The 19,627-nt window shown below is 40.1% G+C and overlaps 1 protein-coding gene across 4 annotated transcripts in view; it reads left to right on the top strand.

Annotated features, from left to right (window-relative positions):
* Positions 1 to 19,627, top strand: part of LOC130914986 (histone-lysine N-methyltransferase ASH1L-like) — a 48,390-nt gene that overhangs the window by 390 nt on the left and 28,373 nt on the right. For 3 of the 4 annotated variants that reach the window (XR_009063036.1, XM_057834607.1, XM_057834610.1), the window contains exon 2: positions 14,582 to 15,375. Coding sequence is in view for 3 of the 4 variants with exons in the window: in XM_057834607.1 (XP_057690590.1) it covers positions 14,761 to 15,375 (615 nt within the window). In the remaining variant the exon portion in view is untranslated. Of the gene's footprint in view, positions 14,272 to 14,581; positions 15,376 to 19,627 lie in introns of all 4 variants that reach the window. The other variant, XM_057834609.1, reaches the window with a different exon arrangement.

Genomic DNA, 19,627 nt, shown 5'->3' with positions numbered 1-19,627 from the left:
AGCCTGCGTGGCTTTTATTCCAGATTGTCACGGCTACGCTGCGTGGGCCTTTTAGCGCCACGCAGCATCGCGAGTGTGCACTTTGCGCTAATTTTATCCCTTGTTGCCGAGTGTCCTGCGTTTGCACGCTGCTGTTGCCACTGGAAAGCACATAAACAAGGTGGCCCATTTTTGCTCTCACTTCCGTGTGGGTATGTCGAAGATAAAAACTACACGTGTGTGTGTTGTCGTTGTGTGCCACTCAGGCGTGTGTTGTGATTTTTGTGCGTGGACGCTCTCCGGTGACACTGACAGGATAGTGCGGCAACACCCCGCTGCCCACACTGGAAGTAGCTCGAGTGGAAATGTCAGCGAGCCTACGCAGCTGCCATCTGGGTACACACTGTACGCCTGACATACCAAGGATACGCCAATGTGTCGTAACACTCAGAAAATAAGTATTGGAAGGTACCTTCATTGGTACCGCGGCTTGGCTATGTGGAGTTAGTGGTTTCCAAACTAAGGTTCGGGAACCAAAACAGATCTCAATTAGTTTTTCGTTCGGGTCCAAGTCACAGGCTATTCTGACGGTATGACAACCTCAAAGTGCGTATGACACCAAAAAGCATGTTCATTTCATGTTTCACGTGGTGTTTTATGCTCCTGAATGAAATGGACCGCTTGGATGCGTGTGGAAGTGATCGTTTTAGATATTCAATTTTTTAATTCCGTGCCATAAAAATGAGTTACTTCCGGCTTCAGTCTCAGGTTTAGGACGGATGTGAATGTGACGCCACCCGGGTCAGCATCTCACAATACAGCATCGCTTTACAGCATGCAGATGGACTGCGGATTAAGCATGATTTCGCGGATTAATTTGTATATTTTTCGCATCACCCCAGCCAAACGGCTGCAGAAAATTGTTGCTGAACCAGGGAGATGCGTGTGAGCCTTTTTGGGTTTCAAAAGGTTCCCATTCACCGCGGATATTGGCCAAAACAAGCCCTACTACTGTGCGACTATTGGACTTACGAGGAAGTGAGTAAACCTTGTGTTTTGTATTGTGTCAAATTAGAGCCGGGCGGTGTACCGAAAATTTACTGTTACCGAAATTCTTCACGATGACCGACGTAATTTTTACCACATCGGTAAATTTGGTAATTTAACAAAACAAGAAAACAGTCTTTTCATCCCGCAATGACTCTGTGTTGTTCGGCTATGTTCAATCTGCTCAATTTACCGTGATACGTACTTAAGGCCATATCGCCCAGCCCTATGTCAAATACTGGGATCATGGCACACGTTTTAATACGGAGGTGGCTTGCATTTTGTGGCTGATTGTCCACCGAGAATGCCACTCGGCCGACGACTGGCGACTTGTTTGCACACCCCCCTCTATACTCTGCTTATTGCAGTCTTCGTGTGCCCGGTGTTCTGTCAAATTTTCAACCCCATCAGAAATGGCAACTTTGTGTTAAAAATGGCAGCGAAAACAGTGATAACAAACTTAAAGGACTATTACGTTGGATCATGGACGGACATGTAGAAAAGTTGCCTGCACGCCGCTCCATCACTGTTTGCGTCTTCGCCGAGTAGTAAAGCATTATTTTACGCCATATTCGTGTTGACCATGTGGCAGCTATGCGCTCCTCCGACGTCGGCCGGTTTGTCTGGCGGTACTCTCCAGCTGCTTCCCCGGCGAGCTCTCCTGTCCGCAGCAGGGGAACGAGCTGTAACTTGCTCGCCGCTGGGTGGGTTGCTGATTGGGGAAGTCAATCGACGACCCCGCCGCCGTGTGAAATAATCTGGCCTAGTTTTGTGTGATTTTTTTTTTTGGCTTCAAAAAGCGAAAATAAGACTTTCAGATGTCACTCAGTTCGGGTTTGCATGTTGGCTAGCTTTCACGCCTCTTGGTTTGCTTACATTCTCCGAAGCCGGGGCAGGGAAATTACAAAAGCTGACTAACTACGGTGGCATGAAATATCGTTCGGGAGGTGTGACAGTAAAGGTGAAGTCGACAGTTTTGACCGTTATAGAGTAATTTTGCCATGTCGAACTGAATAAGTGCATTTTATTATTTCATATTCCATTTAGCACAAGACTGTTATTCGTCATGACCATACCATTTATTTAGCAATTGGGGAAAAATACTTGGATAAAAAGAATATCCTTTAAAAATATTGGAGTAGAGAGACTGAAACAATGACCTTTTGCGGCTCTCTTCGCCGCAATTTCCTCGTTCTGAATAATTCCCCCTTAATGGGCTGATTTCTAAATTAGCTGGAACCATGACCCTGCCGACGTCATTCTCCTGTTGGGGATGCTAGAGCCCTGCGCTTTCCAAATTGTTGTATATAGTTGAATCGTCTCAAAATATGGTTCTAATTTACATAATAATGCTATTTAAGACTTTTTTTTTTTTATCCTGTCGTACGCACTTTAAGCCAAAATATCACGGTTTCACGGTATTGCAATTACAGCTCTAAAATGTTTACTACTTTGAGATATCTGGGGTTTGAAAAAAAAACTTTTTTTTCCATTGAAAATGATTTTTAATTTTTAAAACATATTAGCAAATTGTAACATAAGTATAATATTAAATTTAAAAAATCAAAATGAAATTAAAATAAATGCAGTCCTTTAGGTGAGCCTAAACCCACAGCCACAGCTCAACATTATTACCATCAGAACAAAAATAATTGAATTATTTTCCATAAAAAGCACGTGTGTATGACTCGTATCATGTTTACATTATACACACACTCTTTCTCAACACAGACAGTTGCCAGAGAGAAAAAAAATCCACATGTTCCACCATCGCTAGACACATTAAACACGTTGGAGTTAACTCTTGTAGTTGGTGGGAAAAGTTCGTAACAGTGTTTACGAACATTTAATTTTGTATAAATGCGAAATCATATTGGAGTTATTGCCTCCTCGGTAGCCACCCTTTGCAAACATGTTTTACATGTTGGTTGGCCTTCCTCCTCTAAGCTGCGGCCGTCTAACTTTTCTTTAGCCGAAGTATTCCTGTACCAGCGATTTCGTTTTCTTCGATGAGGAAAAAAGTTCAGGAGTTTCACCTTCTCCAGCCATTGTGTAGCACAGCTGACTCACTGACACTGAGCAGCAAACGGCGGGGAAGGGTTGAGCTTTGCAGCTGCAAGCGAGGGATTTCTCCATGCATTTTTGGGACATGAAAAATTGCTAATACAGTAGGGATGATATGACGAAAAATTTGAAACCTTGAAGTTTTCATACCACGGTATACCTTGAAACTGGTAATCAGCACATGTCTAGTCCAAGAGTATTGATGCCGATAGGAATGTGACTTGAACCAAAATCAAAATTCTTGGCCAAAAACGAACATTGGAAACACTTGGCCAAAAAAAACCAAAGGCCCAATAATACACATGTGTACAATAACTTTTTTCTTTCCTTTTTGTTTTTTTGTTTTAAATATAATTTTATTTCATTATTTTCCGATGAATGCCCTTTGCCTTGGCCTTTTATTTATCTATTTATTTATTTATTTTGCATGGTCAGGCGGAAAGACAATATTGTCCCTTCTTACAAGAAATTTTGTTTGAAAGGTGCCGATTCTGAAACACATTGGGAGGGCGCAATGAGCATTTTGTGGCAAACTCTGAATGCGTCCTATAGCAGAGGTGCCGCTGTCGTTGTAGTATTCTGTTCAGTTCAGTGGATGTCACGGCCAATGAAACCTTGGTAAATGCGCTTTCTTGGAAGTTTGGGACACTCGAAAAATGGGTCTCATGCCTCCAGTTGCTAGGCTAAATAAAATCTCGATGTACATTTGTGTGGAACTGCAGTTCACAACAACAACAAAAAACTATTTCGTTCTCGCTGAAACTAGTAAAGCTCTTTACAAGGCTATTACAGTCTCTTGTACTCCCTAAAATAAGATTAGCTGTTTTCTTGTGCAACGAGTGGAATCGATCGAGAGCCAGGCGAGTGGGCCGACTCCTAGCGGCGACGAAGCAGAGCTAAGTCGCTCCCAGCCGGATTAAACGGCGACTTGCAGAACAACTTTAGAACGACCATGTTGAAGCAATGAAGCAAGTTTGTTTTCCTTCATTTAATAATTTATTTATTTATTTGATACCTCAAAATATTTCCAAACCGCTGACATATTGGCTGCAAGCCAGTAGTGTTGCTTTTCGCCATGTTTTGATTGCATCATCACTTGAGTACTACAGTTCTTCACACTATTCGGTGGTAAACTTTTCATCTCTTAACCGAAAATACAGTTTTAGCTATTTTCAAAAGTTTTCGGTGCTGAATTTTTAGTCACATCTTTAATAAACACCATTTTAAAGGCTTAAAATTAAATCTTGAAATACAGTTTTAAGAAACAAAAAGTACGGTATATAATGCTACTAAGTGTAATGGCAATGTTCATGTTTCTATCCTGTCATATCGAACATTGCGCTTTCAGACGTATCGCCAGACATGGTTAAAATATTTATTCTTTTTTATAATTTCTTTTGTAGCATTGTTTTAGCCTGGCAAGAAAAGCTTGGCTTCATGCCAGGCTTATAAAACACAGGGGAAAACCCTGGACTCTAATCAGGACAGAATCAAAAGCAAAAAAGGTAGTAATTTCCATTATATTAAACATAGAATTAAACACCATATACAATTTAAATGAATGTTAAAAAGCTTTCTACTACATATTTTATCAACCACAGATTAGTTCAATAATACGTCAAAAAGACATTGATGATATCTGCCATTTCTCAGTCAAGACACCCTACAAAAACTTGTCACGCAATTCAACACTCAACATGTATACAAAACAAAAAAACATTTTTATTGTCATATAAATTTGAATATAATTACTAGAGGCGTGCAAAATTTCCGATTCTTAGATTATTCGCGTTTCGGCCGTGGAAGATTCGAGAACGATTCCAAATATCCAAATTCCGATTATTGAATTATACCAGGTAAAGCGGAAGTAAAACACAGTCAGCACGGTCTTTGGGACGCAATGAGGAACGGACCGAGAGTAAATATCATGTTAACTCATGCCGCCAGATAAAAAAAAAAAAAACAATCATACCTGACTGCGGCTGAAAGCCGCTACAAAGAACGCCCAGTTGCTAGCAAACATACGGCTACAGTAGATATCATATATATGTAGAACTAGATGCAAAATAGATGACATCAGTGTTAGACCATGTATTATTGAACAGACATGCGAAATGACAGACTTTCCGGCGTAAGTAAACATCCGCCATCTTAAAGCAGTAGACCGCTCTAGAAGGCTCTGTTGTAGCGAACCTAATTAACTTTTTATCTAAAATACTCCTAAATCGGCAGAATCTTGTCTTGAATCTATGTTTAAATGATGAAATAGTGTTAAAACTTTGACAAAAATAGAAGGGAAATTATGGAATAACGGGAGCAATTTTAACAACTGTAACAGTAGATTCACAACATTAATTGAATGTAGTTTTAAACTGCTGATAGAGAATGGGGACTGGAGTTTTTTTTTATTTACTGTTATATTTGTATATTTGTTTACTGTTATATGTTAACTTGATACTGAAATAGTAGTTTGGTTTAGCCTGAGAGGATTTTTGAACAATTTTGGAACTAATGTACAAAACATTTAAAAAAAAAAAAAAAAAAAAAAAAAAGGAGGGGGGTGCATCAATAATCGTTTTATAATCGAATCGGAGCCTCTGAATCGTAATCGAATCGTTAGGTGCCCAAAGATTCCCAGCTCTAATAATCACACTCACTCAAGTGGTCAATACTGTATTTATGTCTTTGAAACATTGCTTCAATGGTACGACACCAACACCACTTAACCAATCTGACTAAAGAAGTGCTCCCTTGTAGTAAAACTGACCTGACTTACGAGTTTTTCCAAGACATTAGATGTCATTTGTCTGATTTTTGTTTTAGAGTGACCACAATCTTAAGATACAAGCACCAGATTTTGACACTAAACAGTTACACAACAAGTAGCAGTTTAGCAGATAGTGAGCAATTCTTCCAAAAAAATGAAGAGATGAACCTTTAGTTAAGTTTACAGACAGACTAAACAAAAAAGATTATATAGAGGACAGAGTCATAGAATTTTAATCAACTGATAGATAGAGATTAGAGATAGAAAGATTTGTTTAAAACTGAGGTTTTGGAGTTTGGATACAGAATAACATTCATATCTCATGCCACAGCCCCAATTCTGTGTTTTTTCTCCCATTCACGATGCCACTCCTCAATAGTGGCACTACAGAGCGAAAAAATCAAAATTGTGTCCATAGGGGTCATTAAGAGTGCTCTATGGTTTGGTGGTTACATTAATGTAGATTTAGAGTACCATTGACCTTCTGGTTATGAGAAAAGTACATTTGAAACCAATAATTAACCACTGGGGGGACAGTAACGTAGCTAATGTTGCTTGTCACTGGGTTAGTCCCTGAAAGGTTCTGCTTTTGTACACTTGACTTTTACAACTATGGGAAAATACCTACATCTTTTAAACGTTAGAGACAGTGCAAACTGTTACCAACCGAAGCACATAGCATAAGAAATAAGCTGATAAAAAAAGATTTTGATCTGGCATCTGTGTGGCCAACTGTGGCTGCTGCTGACTGACGGTAGGACCCTGGAAGGACCCTACAGCAGCTTGAAGGCAGGCAGCTATGGAAACCTGCAGGCTTGCCTGTTTTGTAAATATTGTAAGAATGTTTTTTTTTTTATCTTGCATGAAAGAATATGCAATGTTGTTTTAGCCTTTAAAGGTGTCTACTGCGTGATCCTTACACTCTTAATGTAACTCGTAGCATTAGCGTAGCATTTGCCTTACCATTAGCTTTAGCATGGCAAGCGTTAGAGGTGGGAATCTTGGGGCACCGAACGATTCAATTACAATTACGATCCAGAGGCTACGATTCGATTATAAATCGATTATTGATGCCCCCCCCGCTATTAGCTGCTTTTAATGTTTCGTACATTCGTTACAAAAATTGTACAAAAATCCCCTCATGCTTAAATAAACCACTATTTCAGTATCAAGTTAACAACAGTTCAAAACATGAAATAAAATACTCAAGTTTAGTTCCGCGTTATTTGGCATATTTCAATAATCGGAAAAGGTTTGGATGCAGCCAGGATGTTTGTGAATCGTTCGCGAATCTTCCACGGCCAAATCGAATAATCTAAGAATCAGAAATTTCGCACACCTCTTGCGAGCATCCTCTGAAACTCTCACTTGTTTAGATCTCGTCGTGACATCCTGGTGTGTTTAATTATTTGAAATAATGTGTCATGTCTCGGCAGTCTTGTTAATGTTTTGTGTTGGATCATGTCAGATTTCTTTTATTTTGGTAGTGGCGTGCCTCATTTGAGTTAACTTTACTTCCTGCGCTTGCCAATCAGGTTGATTCTGTCCACCTGGGATCCTCTGTATAAATAGCCTGCTTGTAACCTTGCCCAGTGTCGGTTTGTCTGCTATCCTGCCACGTCCTACGCCACGTCCTTGTGTAAGCCCCTTTTTGAGAACGATTCATGTTTTTGAACCAATGCCTTTTTTGTTTCTAGTGAAATCTACTCAGTTGATTGATGTTCAGCTGTTGCTGTGAATTTTTGTTGATTAATGTCCAGCCATTGCTGTGAATTTTTGTTAACTTCCTTTTTTTTTTAACTTTATGAACTGGAAAATAAATCTTTGTTTGGATTGAACTGTCGAGCATTTGGGTCCTTTAGTGCATCCTTGTCATAATGTTGTTGCTGAGTGTATCTAATCATAAAAAGAGAGGCTGCATTTGTTGGTTTGGTAGCACTAGACCAATTTAATCCTTTAACTCTCATATCATCATTGTAAATATAAAAACTGTTGAAGATTTTTTTTAATTGCCTTTCACAATCTACATACCGGTACTTAAAAAAAAAAAAAAAAAAAAACGGCAACCGGCTGAATATTTTTTTGATATATCGATATTGGCATCGGCATTTGAAAATTCCATATCAGTAGACCTCTCATAATGATACAGTACATTAAAGCCCATATTTATATTGAATTTCAAACCTCCATACCCTGGTTGGACAACTTCTTAAATAAAAGTAAGGAAAACAATGGCCTGTGTGGCATGCTTAAAATATTGCAAACAATTTGTGGTTTGCTGTTCTATGCAACACCTGCTTAAAATATGACAAAACCACATATAATTGTATGTTATCGAAAGAGACCACAAAGTCATTAATTGCACTAACAGGGTGCCAAATTGACAGCAACCAAAAGAGGAATAATTTAAATGTATACAACCACAAATCATATCACTTCATCTCTTACATCATGCTGTACAAAATAAACACTTTAAAGAGGTATGTAACACAAGTGTGATAATTGGGACAACCGCAAAGCATGCAAGGAAACGCCTCCTCCTCAGATTCCATAAAATGCCGTAATCGTTTTCATGGTGCGATGTTAAACTTCGATGACACACAAACTACAAATCCCATAAAGCACCTTACCAGTTGCCTTACTGAACGATCGGCTACCTGTGATCATTCTGTATCTCTGGCTATATTTGGCTCAAAGTATGTATAATTTTGGGTAGCAAAAAGTTGCTCATTGCCCCTAGCTATAAATTCTTCATGTATGCAAGAATGTCAGATTTTTGTAACAATACCTGTATGTCACAACCAGTGTTTAATTGGACCAGGGTTTAAGTAGGGAAAAGTAGTACTAATTGGTTTATTTTTGTTTTATTTGGTTAGGTCCCCATATATATTTAGGCACAATTACTAATTGGAATGCCAAGGAATCCTAAAATTAGCCACATGCGGTATAGAGATGCACTTGTCACCGTTTTTCTGTTTTTCATGTGCATGTGTTGGTGAGGCGCCTAAGGCTTTTTAACACAGCATCCTGACATCCAGCTGAGCTCTCGCGCCGGTGCTGTTGTCAGGCAGATGCTCGCCGTTATTGATGATTATAACGCCGCCACCGCCATTGGATGCCGGAAAGACGTCGGGGGGCCATTATCATGATTTAATCGTCGCCTCGTCGCTGCCGAGGAGCCCAAGCTCACTCTGTGTGTCAGGTCCACCCATCATCCTGTCACAGGAAATAGCTGCCGGTCCAATGTTAGGATAATTTAAAGTTATGTTTGGGCGGAATAGTCTGAAGTGTATGAAATACCGGTAATACGCATGCAGAATGGACTTCACTTAAGTTTGAGGACTTGCTGTGCTTTTGAATAAGAGTGTAATATGAACAGTAAGTGTGGTCTGCTATTTCTGAATTCACCTGCGGTGAAGCACCAGCAATTTACTCCTTCCACATTTTCAAAACATTTAAACTGATTAACACACCTATTAAAATAAACCCCATAACCACATGTTTTACTTTTGAACATCAATCAATCAACCAACCAACCAACCCAACCAACCAACCATATTTGTAAAGCACATTTAAAAAATCCGCCAAATAGACCAAAGTGCTTTACATACCATAAAACAGCTAAATAAGTTAACTTTCAAAGATAAAACAAACACAAAAATAAAATAAACAGTCATTGCACATTAAAAGCTGAAGAAAAATAAAATGTTTTAAGGCGTGATTTAAAATCCGTAAGTGAAGGGGCCTGTCTAATAGTAATTGGTAATTGGTTCCACAGCCTGGGCGCCATCACTGCAAATGCACGGTCACCCCTAAGCTTCAGCCTTGATCTTGGGACTTCTAGAAGCAGGTGGTCAGCTGATCTGAGGGTTCTGGTTGGACTGTAAGGCTGAAGGAGTTCTGACAGATATGGCGGTGCAAAATTATTCAAACATTTAAAAACAAATAATATCTTAAATTGTATTCGGTAATGTACTGGGAATGAATAAACTAAGTGAAAGCATTAAGTGTCTATTAAAACTGCACATATTGTAGTGTTTGTGATTATGCACAAACAAAGCAAGGAAGATATTGCAAGGAAGTTTCAAACCTATACCGCGATTGAATTTTTCACAACTCTGTATCTTTGTACTGTATTTGTGTAAGAAAATTTTAAATGGTACCAAACATTTTGGTGCTCAGTTTGCACGGCTTTAGCCATAATTATTAGGGGTGTTTAAAAAAATGATTCTGAGATACAGTGTATCACAAAAGTGAGTACACGCCTCGCATTTCTGCAGATATTTATATCTTTTCATGGGACAACACTGACAAAATGACACTTTGACACAATGAAAAGTAGTGTGTGCATCTTATATAAAAGAGTTAATTTATTTTCCCCTCAAAATAAGTCAAAATATAGCCATTAGTCTAGTGGTTGCTCAGATTAGTCCTTTTATAAGTCTGAAATTTGGGCTGATTTTGGCTTAGACTGCAAAAACAGGGATGAAGTATTTAGAATCCTGCATTGAAGCAGGTTTGCACTAAAAAGAGAACATGTTATTATTAAAGCATATGCTGTTCAAACATAAAAACATTTTTACTTGAGTGCTGGATCAGGTTTCATGAATAAATTGATATAAATGTACTTTCATGCAAATGCGGAGATTGAGGAGAGGTAGGTGGGGCACTGCTCCATGGCCAAAAAATGTAATTGCACATACGTGACTTTCCTCTATATATGAATTTAAAATAAGGACATGGCTGGTAAAATGTTGTTCTTTAAAGTTTTAAAGCAATAAAACAAACAACAAAATCCTACAAAGTTTTTCATTATTGCTCAACATTTTTTTTTTTTTAACCGATCATGTGACTAGCACCTTAGAGACAGTCCTTTGCTTTACTGAGCCAAAACTACACCTGAGGAGGCAAGATGGAGATTTGGAATTTTTCTTGTTTCATGTTTTGCCCCTCCCTCCCACAAATGTCAAATTCCGCCTATGCTTTTATGTACATTTTAATTTGTTTTTTGTAAAGTGATATATAAATATCGCAATAATCGTCTTCAAGTGTAGTATGGGATTAGGGTTGGGCATTGAGCTTTAATGGGATCCGGGACTAACACACCGGTTCTCCCAGAACCATTCAAACTTTTAAATTTCGATTCCAAGTTTCAATGCCCTGACCACTGACAGGGAAAACAAAGCTGTCAAACACCACTAAGAAGAAAACACACGAAGCGTATGTTTGTTCATTGCAACTTGATTTCAATCGTAGTCACTGTGCGGCCGCGCTCAAAAGTTTGGCTCAACTTCAAAAAGAAAAATGACCAGTCAGCTGAGTGCAGTATTTGCAACACAGCTATATCATGCAAAGGTGGCTGCACGACCAATATGATTAAACCCCTCCGGCTTCATGGAATACAAGTGCGAGTAGTGCTTAGCTGAGTGCCACGTATGTGATGCGTTGCGCCGGGCCTCTAACCAGTTTGAACCAGGTAAGTAAAACAATATTTTACATCTGTATTCTGCTGCCCCCGCGACCCGACCCGAGATTAAGGGGTAGATGATGGATGGATGGATGAATGAAATATTATGAGAATAAGTCGTATCATTACGTTAGGCTAATGTAGCTATATAAGCAGCTACGTACTTTACGTAGCGCGTTGCTGCCTCAGTTAAAATCAACAGTATTAAAAGATCATCAAATTGTAATCAATAGAAGAATTTATGCTAATGCTAATATTTGCGACTTTCACATAACAATTGTACGACTAATCCCGTAGTCCTCTTTTTTTATTTTTTAATTCTTTAGTTTGGCCGTAATATTCCATCGTATCAACATGCATCATTAGTTTTTTTTGTTGTAATTTTTTCATGTGCTTCACTAGTGATACGTGACATTTATTTATCTACTTTGCTGTTAGCACCAGCCACCAGCTTTTGTGTGTTTAAGCTTCAACGTGTGTTCTCCACTGCAGGAGGCACTATCTGTCCAGAACGCTCACGCTTACTACCTGAGAAGGCAGATATAATCATTTTCCTCAACGAAAACTTTCTGATTTTGTTGGCACCAGGTTAGCCCATTAGTGGGAGCTCAATATCATGTAAAAATGCCTGCAGCATAAGACACTCTAAAACAGGGGTCCCCAACCTTTTTTGCACCACGGACCGGTGTTATTTGGGTCTTTTTTTTCACGGACCAGTGTTCTGACAAATTTTGCATCCCATCAAAAATATCAACGATGTGGTTCTGCGCATGCGCGTATTTTTAACGATAGCCGCAAAATGGGCAAACGCAGCCATTCCAAAGTAAACACTACAAACTTTCTTGAAAGAAAAGAATATTAACTTATGTTTGATCATGGAAGGACTTGTAGAAAAGTTCTCCTCAGATACATCCTGCCATGTAAGCTGCACTCAACAACTGCACACCGCTCTCACCATTAACGACTTCACCTTGTCGTCAAACATTAATTAAGAAGCCCGCTTCACAAAGATACGATGTTGGAAATTGTAGCAAGGTTTTCAAAGCTCTTGTAGCGATGTCAGGATATTCCAGAATGACTTTAATCCAGAACCTCGGCAGAGTTGTTGTCTCCAATGTACATTTAATAAGCTCGCCGTCATTTGCGATCTCTACAAGTTGATCTTCCTGTTGCACAGACATGCTCGAATCACTCGGTTCATTCACAAACGGGTCACGATTCCACTCCTTCGCCGTTCGTGGGTCTTCGAGGTTGTAGGCTCGTCAGGTGCCCTTTCTGCCATAAAAATATCTCCAAAGACGTCTGTTTTCCAGTCATCTTCGCTCGGGTGGGGGCTAATTATTTCCGGGAACAAATGTGCTGCGCCTGCGGCCTAGCAATACGTTATTATCGAGGACAAGCGCACATAGATATATTATATACACAAACAAGATGTACTGCTAGCAGACCAATCAATGGATTTCTATGACGACATTCTAATCTATCCTGTAGTATTATATCTAGATTAGACAGGGATATTGGTGTGTTAAGCAGGGGCACAGGGTTAATTCAGCCAGAATGCGGTCGTTATTAAATTATTTCTATGCGGCTCGGTAGCAAATGTGCCACGGACCGGTACCGGTCCGCGGCCCAGCAGATGGGGACCCCTGCTCTAAAACATAGGCAAAAGAATATGTGTAAGTGTTTTCTCCATGAGCTTTTGAAAAATAAACATCTTTGTGAAAGTGCACTCCTGTGGAAAGAAACTTCATCATTTTCAAGTTCAAAGACTGATATTTATGTACAAGTTAAAATCGCCAGATATGAGGCAATACACACCCCTAATAAATATATAACAAAGCATTTTACATAAACATGGGGACCAGGGTCAGTAGCTCATTGGTGCCACTTTTCCCTATTAGCAGTTGGCCAAGGTCTCCATTCTACGCTAATACTGTACCGCTCTATGAAACATATGAGAAGGTCATTGATGAAGATGTATAACAGTTAGCTTTATTCTAATTTCATAGCTGGGTTTGGCAGTGGAAATACTTTCCAAAGGTCTTACGTAACGTCTCTTACTGGAACTGATGTTGATTTGAGCTCCTCTGTCTGATTCGAGTTGATGGTGCTATGGGATGTGTGTGTGTGGAGGTGGTGGGGGTAAATAAAAACGTTTTCGTTACTCCTCTGAAGGCGCTGGAGTACGTAGATGTCATAAGAGACGCAAGAATGCTTGGTTTGTTTTTTATTGTGAAATGAATGTGTCCCTTATAATGAGTGTGTAGTTATGAACGATGGTTGAAGGCTTTACCATTTACCATGCAGGGGTCCAAATTTAGGCTGAACCAAGAGTTTGTTTTGGTGGGGAGAATGTTGTTTTAGGGTGTGTTACTAGCTGTAATGTCACATTAGACGTCCACTTACAATGGGGTCAATGAAAAGCTTGCTTGACTCAGAGGAAGCAATGGGAGGAGAAGGAATTTGCACTCCTTTCCAAAAATAAGTTTCCCCCGTTTCCCGACGCGGTGTTACCATGACTGAGGGAAAAGAGGAGGGGAGACGAGTACTGTGAATGGAGGTGGATGGATTTAGGTAGAAAAAGAAGAAAATAATGAAGCGCAAGAGGGAATATGGTTGTGATTAACAGGAATATAACATTTGAGTTGACCATTCAGCTGTGTGGTCTACTCAGAGCAACGGAGAGAGAGGGAGAGAAAAAGAGTAAGAGAGCGTGAGGGGAGGGGGCTAATAGAGAATGCATGCAAAAGCTTACTGCCAAAAATGAGAGGGGAGTTTTTCTGAGAGAAAAGAAAGTACAGCCCAGTGCCGGGAAGGGTAGAAGGAGTAGCTGAGAACAGAAGGCACAAAGATGGCGGCGAGAGGGGTTAGTGCAGTGTATATTTTGGATTTGAATCAACGAGGTGTCTGATGTTGCAGCGCACAAAAGTGAAAGTTTTCTGCTACTGTAAGTTTGCCGCTGTTTAAATTTTTTTTTTTTCAATAATATGACTTAATATGAATATAAGTCTTGCTTCCAGTCAGTCGAGTGCAGGCATTCTGGGAATCGGCCGTGTTGATTAGCCCCCCGGGTCTTCTGTGTGATGAGATCATCTCTGTGGACACACACTGTAGCGCCTTTCTGCAGCTGCCCGCTTGGAAGGGGATTTTCCTCCCCGTTTCTGTCTTGCTGCTGTTGCTGCTGCTCAGCTCAGCATCTGTGCTCACTGAAGTGACTAATCACTGGATTTTATCTTCCTCTTTCTCTGTCCTAACAGGCATTCTGTCAGCTGAAGCCCAAAGGACAAGATCAGTCTTTGCTAGATGAACAAGCCCAACTGAGTTTTTTTTATTTATTTATTTATTTTCCAAACCATTACCTCCATCCACAGGAAAACTCATTGAGTGGTATTCTGGGAACTATTCAGACTTTTTCTCCTTCCCCCTGACTTCTCTGATGGACCAGAGAATGAAGGGGGCCACCCCTCTAATGACAGACTCAACTCTAGATGCGTCTTCTGTAACTGAGGACTTTGAGCAGGATCAAGAGAAAAGAAAGTGTGTCGATACGGAGGATCCGGACGTGGGAAAGAAGGAGGGCAGGCGAGCGAAGAAGAGGGAAGGGGACAAGGGGGCGGTGCTGGAGTTGCTCATTGAGGGGCGCTGTGGGGGCTCTGGGCAGCAGCAGCAGCTTCAGATATGTGGCAAAGAGACCAGCTGTCCTGACGGGAACGTGCGTCTCCGTATCGGAGTGCAGGCCAAACGCACCAAAAAGCCACCCAAGATTCTGGAGAGCTACGTTTGCAAACCCACCATCAGAACTTACCAGAGGCAGTCGGGCCGAGGAGGAGCGGTGCCCACCAGAACTGCCATCGATTCTGGCGACACGAGCAGGGAGAACCGCTCGGGCTCTGATGGCATCCAGACTGCCTTACAACAAACGGCAACTGCCACTTCGCCGTCATTATCAACACCACCATCATCAGCAACGCAGTCTTTAACACCAGCAAATGCTACGATTTCTACCATAGTCTCAGCCAGCTCCAATCCAGGGATCAAGTCTGCCAAACAGGTAAGCTAAGCTTCTTTTTATGGCGTAAACAAACTGTGAGCAAAATCTTTACTGTTTACGATATGCTTACCTCTGCTGCAAACTGTTGCTTATTTACACACCAAGCATTCATGGGACACATTCATTCACGTGTCTTCTCAGTGCTGAGAAATGGCTGTTATAAGTGCGCCATAAGAGTCGGGACAATAAAACTGTTGTCGCTAGAGAAAAACAATGAGCTGTAACTCACTATTAAATCTCAGTAAAGCTGATGGGAGCCACGGAGACGGGTGATAATTCACTTTATGTTTTACTCTATGATTGACGTTTGCTTGTGTACAAGGGCACTTGCGTATATGCCTGTCAGCTGCTTGTATTAAAACTATTATTGTGTATGAATGCTGGGAAACAAGCATAAAAAAACTTCCTCCTAATTTAATAGAAGTATGAAGTCGATGTGTCATTTCTCAACTTGTTTGAGGGAGAGCAAAGAATAAAATGTACACCTTTTTTGGAAGAGTTACATAATTTTTTTCAGACTAGGATTGGGGATTGACAAATCCTATGCATAATCTACAATTATTTTTTTTCTCAACCATTTTTAGTTTATTGTTGATTAATGACATCCTAGCCTTTGCATCAAAATAGAGGGCACTACTGAAGTGCTTAGGCTCACGTTTTTGCAGTCGAAAAAAGAACATGACGTCAGTGAAGACCTACATTCGTGCTAATGATAGTCTATGTTGTATTCTGCCTTGTGCACAAATTCAGGTTACGTCACTGACGTAAGAACGGAACTCTGGCCGGCATAAAGCAAAAGCCCTCCTGTAATGTGTGACATTTCAGCTTGTCTTTTCTGAGGGAATTGTAGCTCGTCCCAATAAGAATAAGTGGTACAGAAAATAAATACAGTATATAGATACTTAGCTGCAGCTAGTTCAAAATGTGAAGTGACCATTATTTTTGTGACATTATTTTGTTAACCTTTGATGTCATTATATTTGCAAGACAGTTCGTGTTAAAAAAAAAACCTTAATGTCTTTTTTCAAGCTCTTTCGATCAGGTGATTTAATGTTTCCTCAAATTTTTCATGTCTGAGCAGACACACAAGCTCCCTGAGCACACTGCGGACCACAGTGAGCAACATCAGATGTGTACGCTGTGGCCACACACCAGTATCACGCCTGTTCAAAACCTTGGATCATAGCAAGTTACATGGCTTATTAAAAGAACAAAATTACTGCAGCAATTTTCATTAGTTAACTTTTAAAGGGATCCATGGATAGAAAGACATGTAGTTCTTAAAAGATATACGTTATTATGAGTTAAAATAATTTAGTATTGAAACCCTTCTTGATGTTTTTGTTGTTATACAATTTGTAAAATTAGTTTAACTAGTAGGTCGCCATTGTTGTTGGCGTCGCAGGGCGGTTACGTGGTTATGCTGCCAGGCTAGTGACATAAACATGTCATCGGTTCTACCCTTCCAATTTGAACCCGAGAGGAACATTAATGAGCATGACAGCACTGTCGATATTTTACAAAACGGGCAACAAAAGCAAAATGAACAGGAAAGATGGGATGAGACATGACGAGAGAAGGAAAGAAAAAGTGTTCTGCCAAAATGTGCTACACCGGCAAAACGGTGTAAAAGAGGCGAATTTGACACTCAAAGCTCTACCGTGCGCTTTCAGCTTGTTTTTTTTTTTAGATGCATAAAGACAGAACACACCGAAGATGCCTTAAGAAAATACTTAAATATAATAATGTCAAATAAGGGTGGTTTGAATATGCTACGTGACTAATGTGGTCAACAGATCAACAATCTGCTTTAAAGCTACAATACAACAAGAAAACACGATGCTTAAAAGTATGAGAGGGAAACACATGCAAAAGTATTTTGAGGCAATGAAAAGGTAATGACTCAATAAAAACACAAATAATGAGTACTTGCCGCTTTTAGCCAATTTGCGCATGTGTTGCACGTCTCGCTGCGTAGAAGGAATTGAAGACGACAGGTAGTGCTCGTCGAGTGACGGTGACAAACTACGTCATCATCCCGAGCGTCCATTACACGCATAAAACATGGTGCCCTCCGTAGGTCAAAACATGTCCTAAATATTATAGATTTTTGAATCAATGGCAATATTTTATGTGTTTCTAATAACAAATTTTAGTAAAAGAGAACAATTGTGGCTTATTAGACCATATACGTTTTTAAGTCTGAGGTTCCCTTTAATATAATTGATTTGGCCCACTTAAAATGAAAAAGACAAAACTCTCATTGTTCATGAGCTGTGTACTATGTTATATGTGAGAATCCTGCTTTAACCATAGGAAGACTCTTTCTTTGGCCTGGGTAAGGTCCAGTTGTGTCATGGGCGAGTTAATAAATAAAACCTAATGAACAACTAAAATGGGAGCATATTAAACTCCCATATTAAATTTGTTCAGACAATTAGGACACTCGAGATTCACGTCAGCGTTAATTAAAAAAAGAAGAAAAAAAAAGAAAAAATCTCAGTGTCACCGCTTGTTCTTCTATTTGCACATACTCTGACAGCCTTTACATCTTAAAAGAACCACATTTCTTTTGTACATTTGCTTAATGAGTGTTGCATCGCTGCCCGTTCCTTTCGCTATGATTAGGGGTTAGCATTTGTGTCTATAATAGGGCTGCAGCTATCGATTATTTTAGTAGTCGATTAATTGATGAACTAGTTAGTTCGAATAATTGAGTAATCGGATAAGGAACATGAAAAATTAAAATACCTGAGCTGAGCCTCAAACAGTATACATTTAAAAAAAAAAAAAAAAGATCTACAGTGGGGCAAATAAGTATTTAGTCAAACACTAATTGTGCAAGTTCTCCCACTTGAAAATATTAGAGAGGTCTGTAATTGTCAACATGGGTAAACCTCAACCATGAGAGACAGAATGTGGGGGGGGAAAAACAGAAAATCACACTGTTTGATTTTTAAAGAATTTATTTGCAAATCATGGTGGAAAATAAGTATTTGGTCAATACCAAAAGTTCATCTCAATACTTTGTTATGTACCCTTTGTTGACAATAACAGAGGCCAAATGTTTTTTGTAACTCTTCACAAGCTTTTCACACACTGTTGCTGGTATTTTGGCCTATTCCTCCATGCAGATCTCCTCTAGAGCATTGATGTTTTGGGGTTGTTGTTGGGCAACACGGACTTAACTCCCTCCACAGATTTTCTATGGGGTTGAGATCTGGAGACTGGCTAGGCCACTCCAGGACCTTGAAATGCTTCTTACAAAGCCACTCCTTTGTTGCCCTGGCAATGTGATTGGGATCATTCTCATGCTGAAAGACCCAGCCACGTCTAATCTCAATGCCCTTGCTGATGGAAGGAGATTTTCACTCAGAATCTCTCGATACATGGCCCCATTCATTCTATCCTTTTTACAGATCACTCGTCCTGGTCCCTTTGCACAAAAACGGCCCCAAAGCAGGATGTTTCCACCCCCATGCTTCACAGTGGGTATGGTGTTCTTCAGATGCAATTCAGTATTCTTTCTCCTCCAAACCTGTGTTTCTACCAAAAAGTTCTATTTTGGTTTCATCTGACCATAACACATTCTCCCAGTCCTCTTCTGGATCATCCAAATGCTCTCTAGCGAACTGCAGATGGGCCTGGATGTGTACTTTCTTCAGCAGGGGGACACGTCTGGCAGTGCAGGATTTGAGTCCCTGGCGGCGCATTGCGGGACTGATAGTAGCCTTTGTTACTCTGGTCCCAGATCTCTGTAGGTCATTCACTAGGTCCCCCTGTGTGGTTCTGGGATTTTTGCTCACCGTTCTTGTTATCATTTCGACGCCACGGGGTGAAATCTTGCATGGAGCTCCAGAGCGAGGGAGATTATCAGCTGTCTTGTATGTCTCCCACAGTTGATTTCTTTGCACCAAGCGTTTTACCTATTGCAGATTCAGTCTTCCCAGCCTGGTGCAGGTCTACAATTTTGTCTCTGGTGTCCTTCGACAGCTCTTTGGTCTTGGCCATAGTGGAGTTTGGAGTGTGGCTGACTGAGGTTGTGGACATGTGTCTTTTATACCGACAATGAGTTAAAACAGGTGCCATTAATACAGGTAATGAGTGGAGCCTCGTTAGACCTCGTTAGAAGAAGTTAGACCTCTTTGACAGCCAGAAATCTTGCTTGTTTGTAGGTGACCAAATACTTATTTTCCACTCTAATTTGGAAATAAATTCTTAAAAAAACAATGTGATTTTCTGTTTTTTCTTT

The sequence above is a fragment of the Corythoichthys intestinalis genome, chromosome 4 (genome assembly GCF_030265065.1).
Source record: "Corythoichthys intestinalis isolate RoL2023-P3 chromosome 4, ASM3026506v1, whole genome shotgun sequence".
In the NCBI taxonomy this organism is placed as follows: domain Eukaryota; kingdom Metazoa; phylum Chordata; class Actinopteri; order Syngnathiformes; family Syngnathidae; genus Corythoichthys; species Corythoichthys intestinalis.
This window is presented reverse-complemented; position numbering and strand designations above follow the sequence as displayed.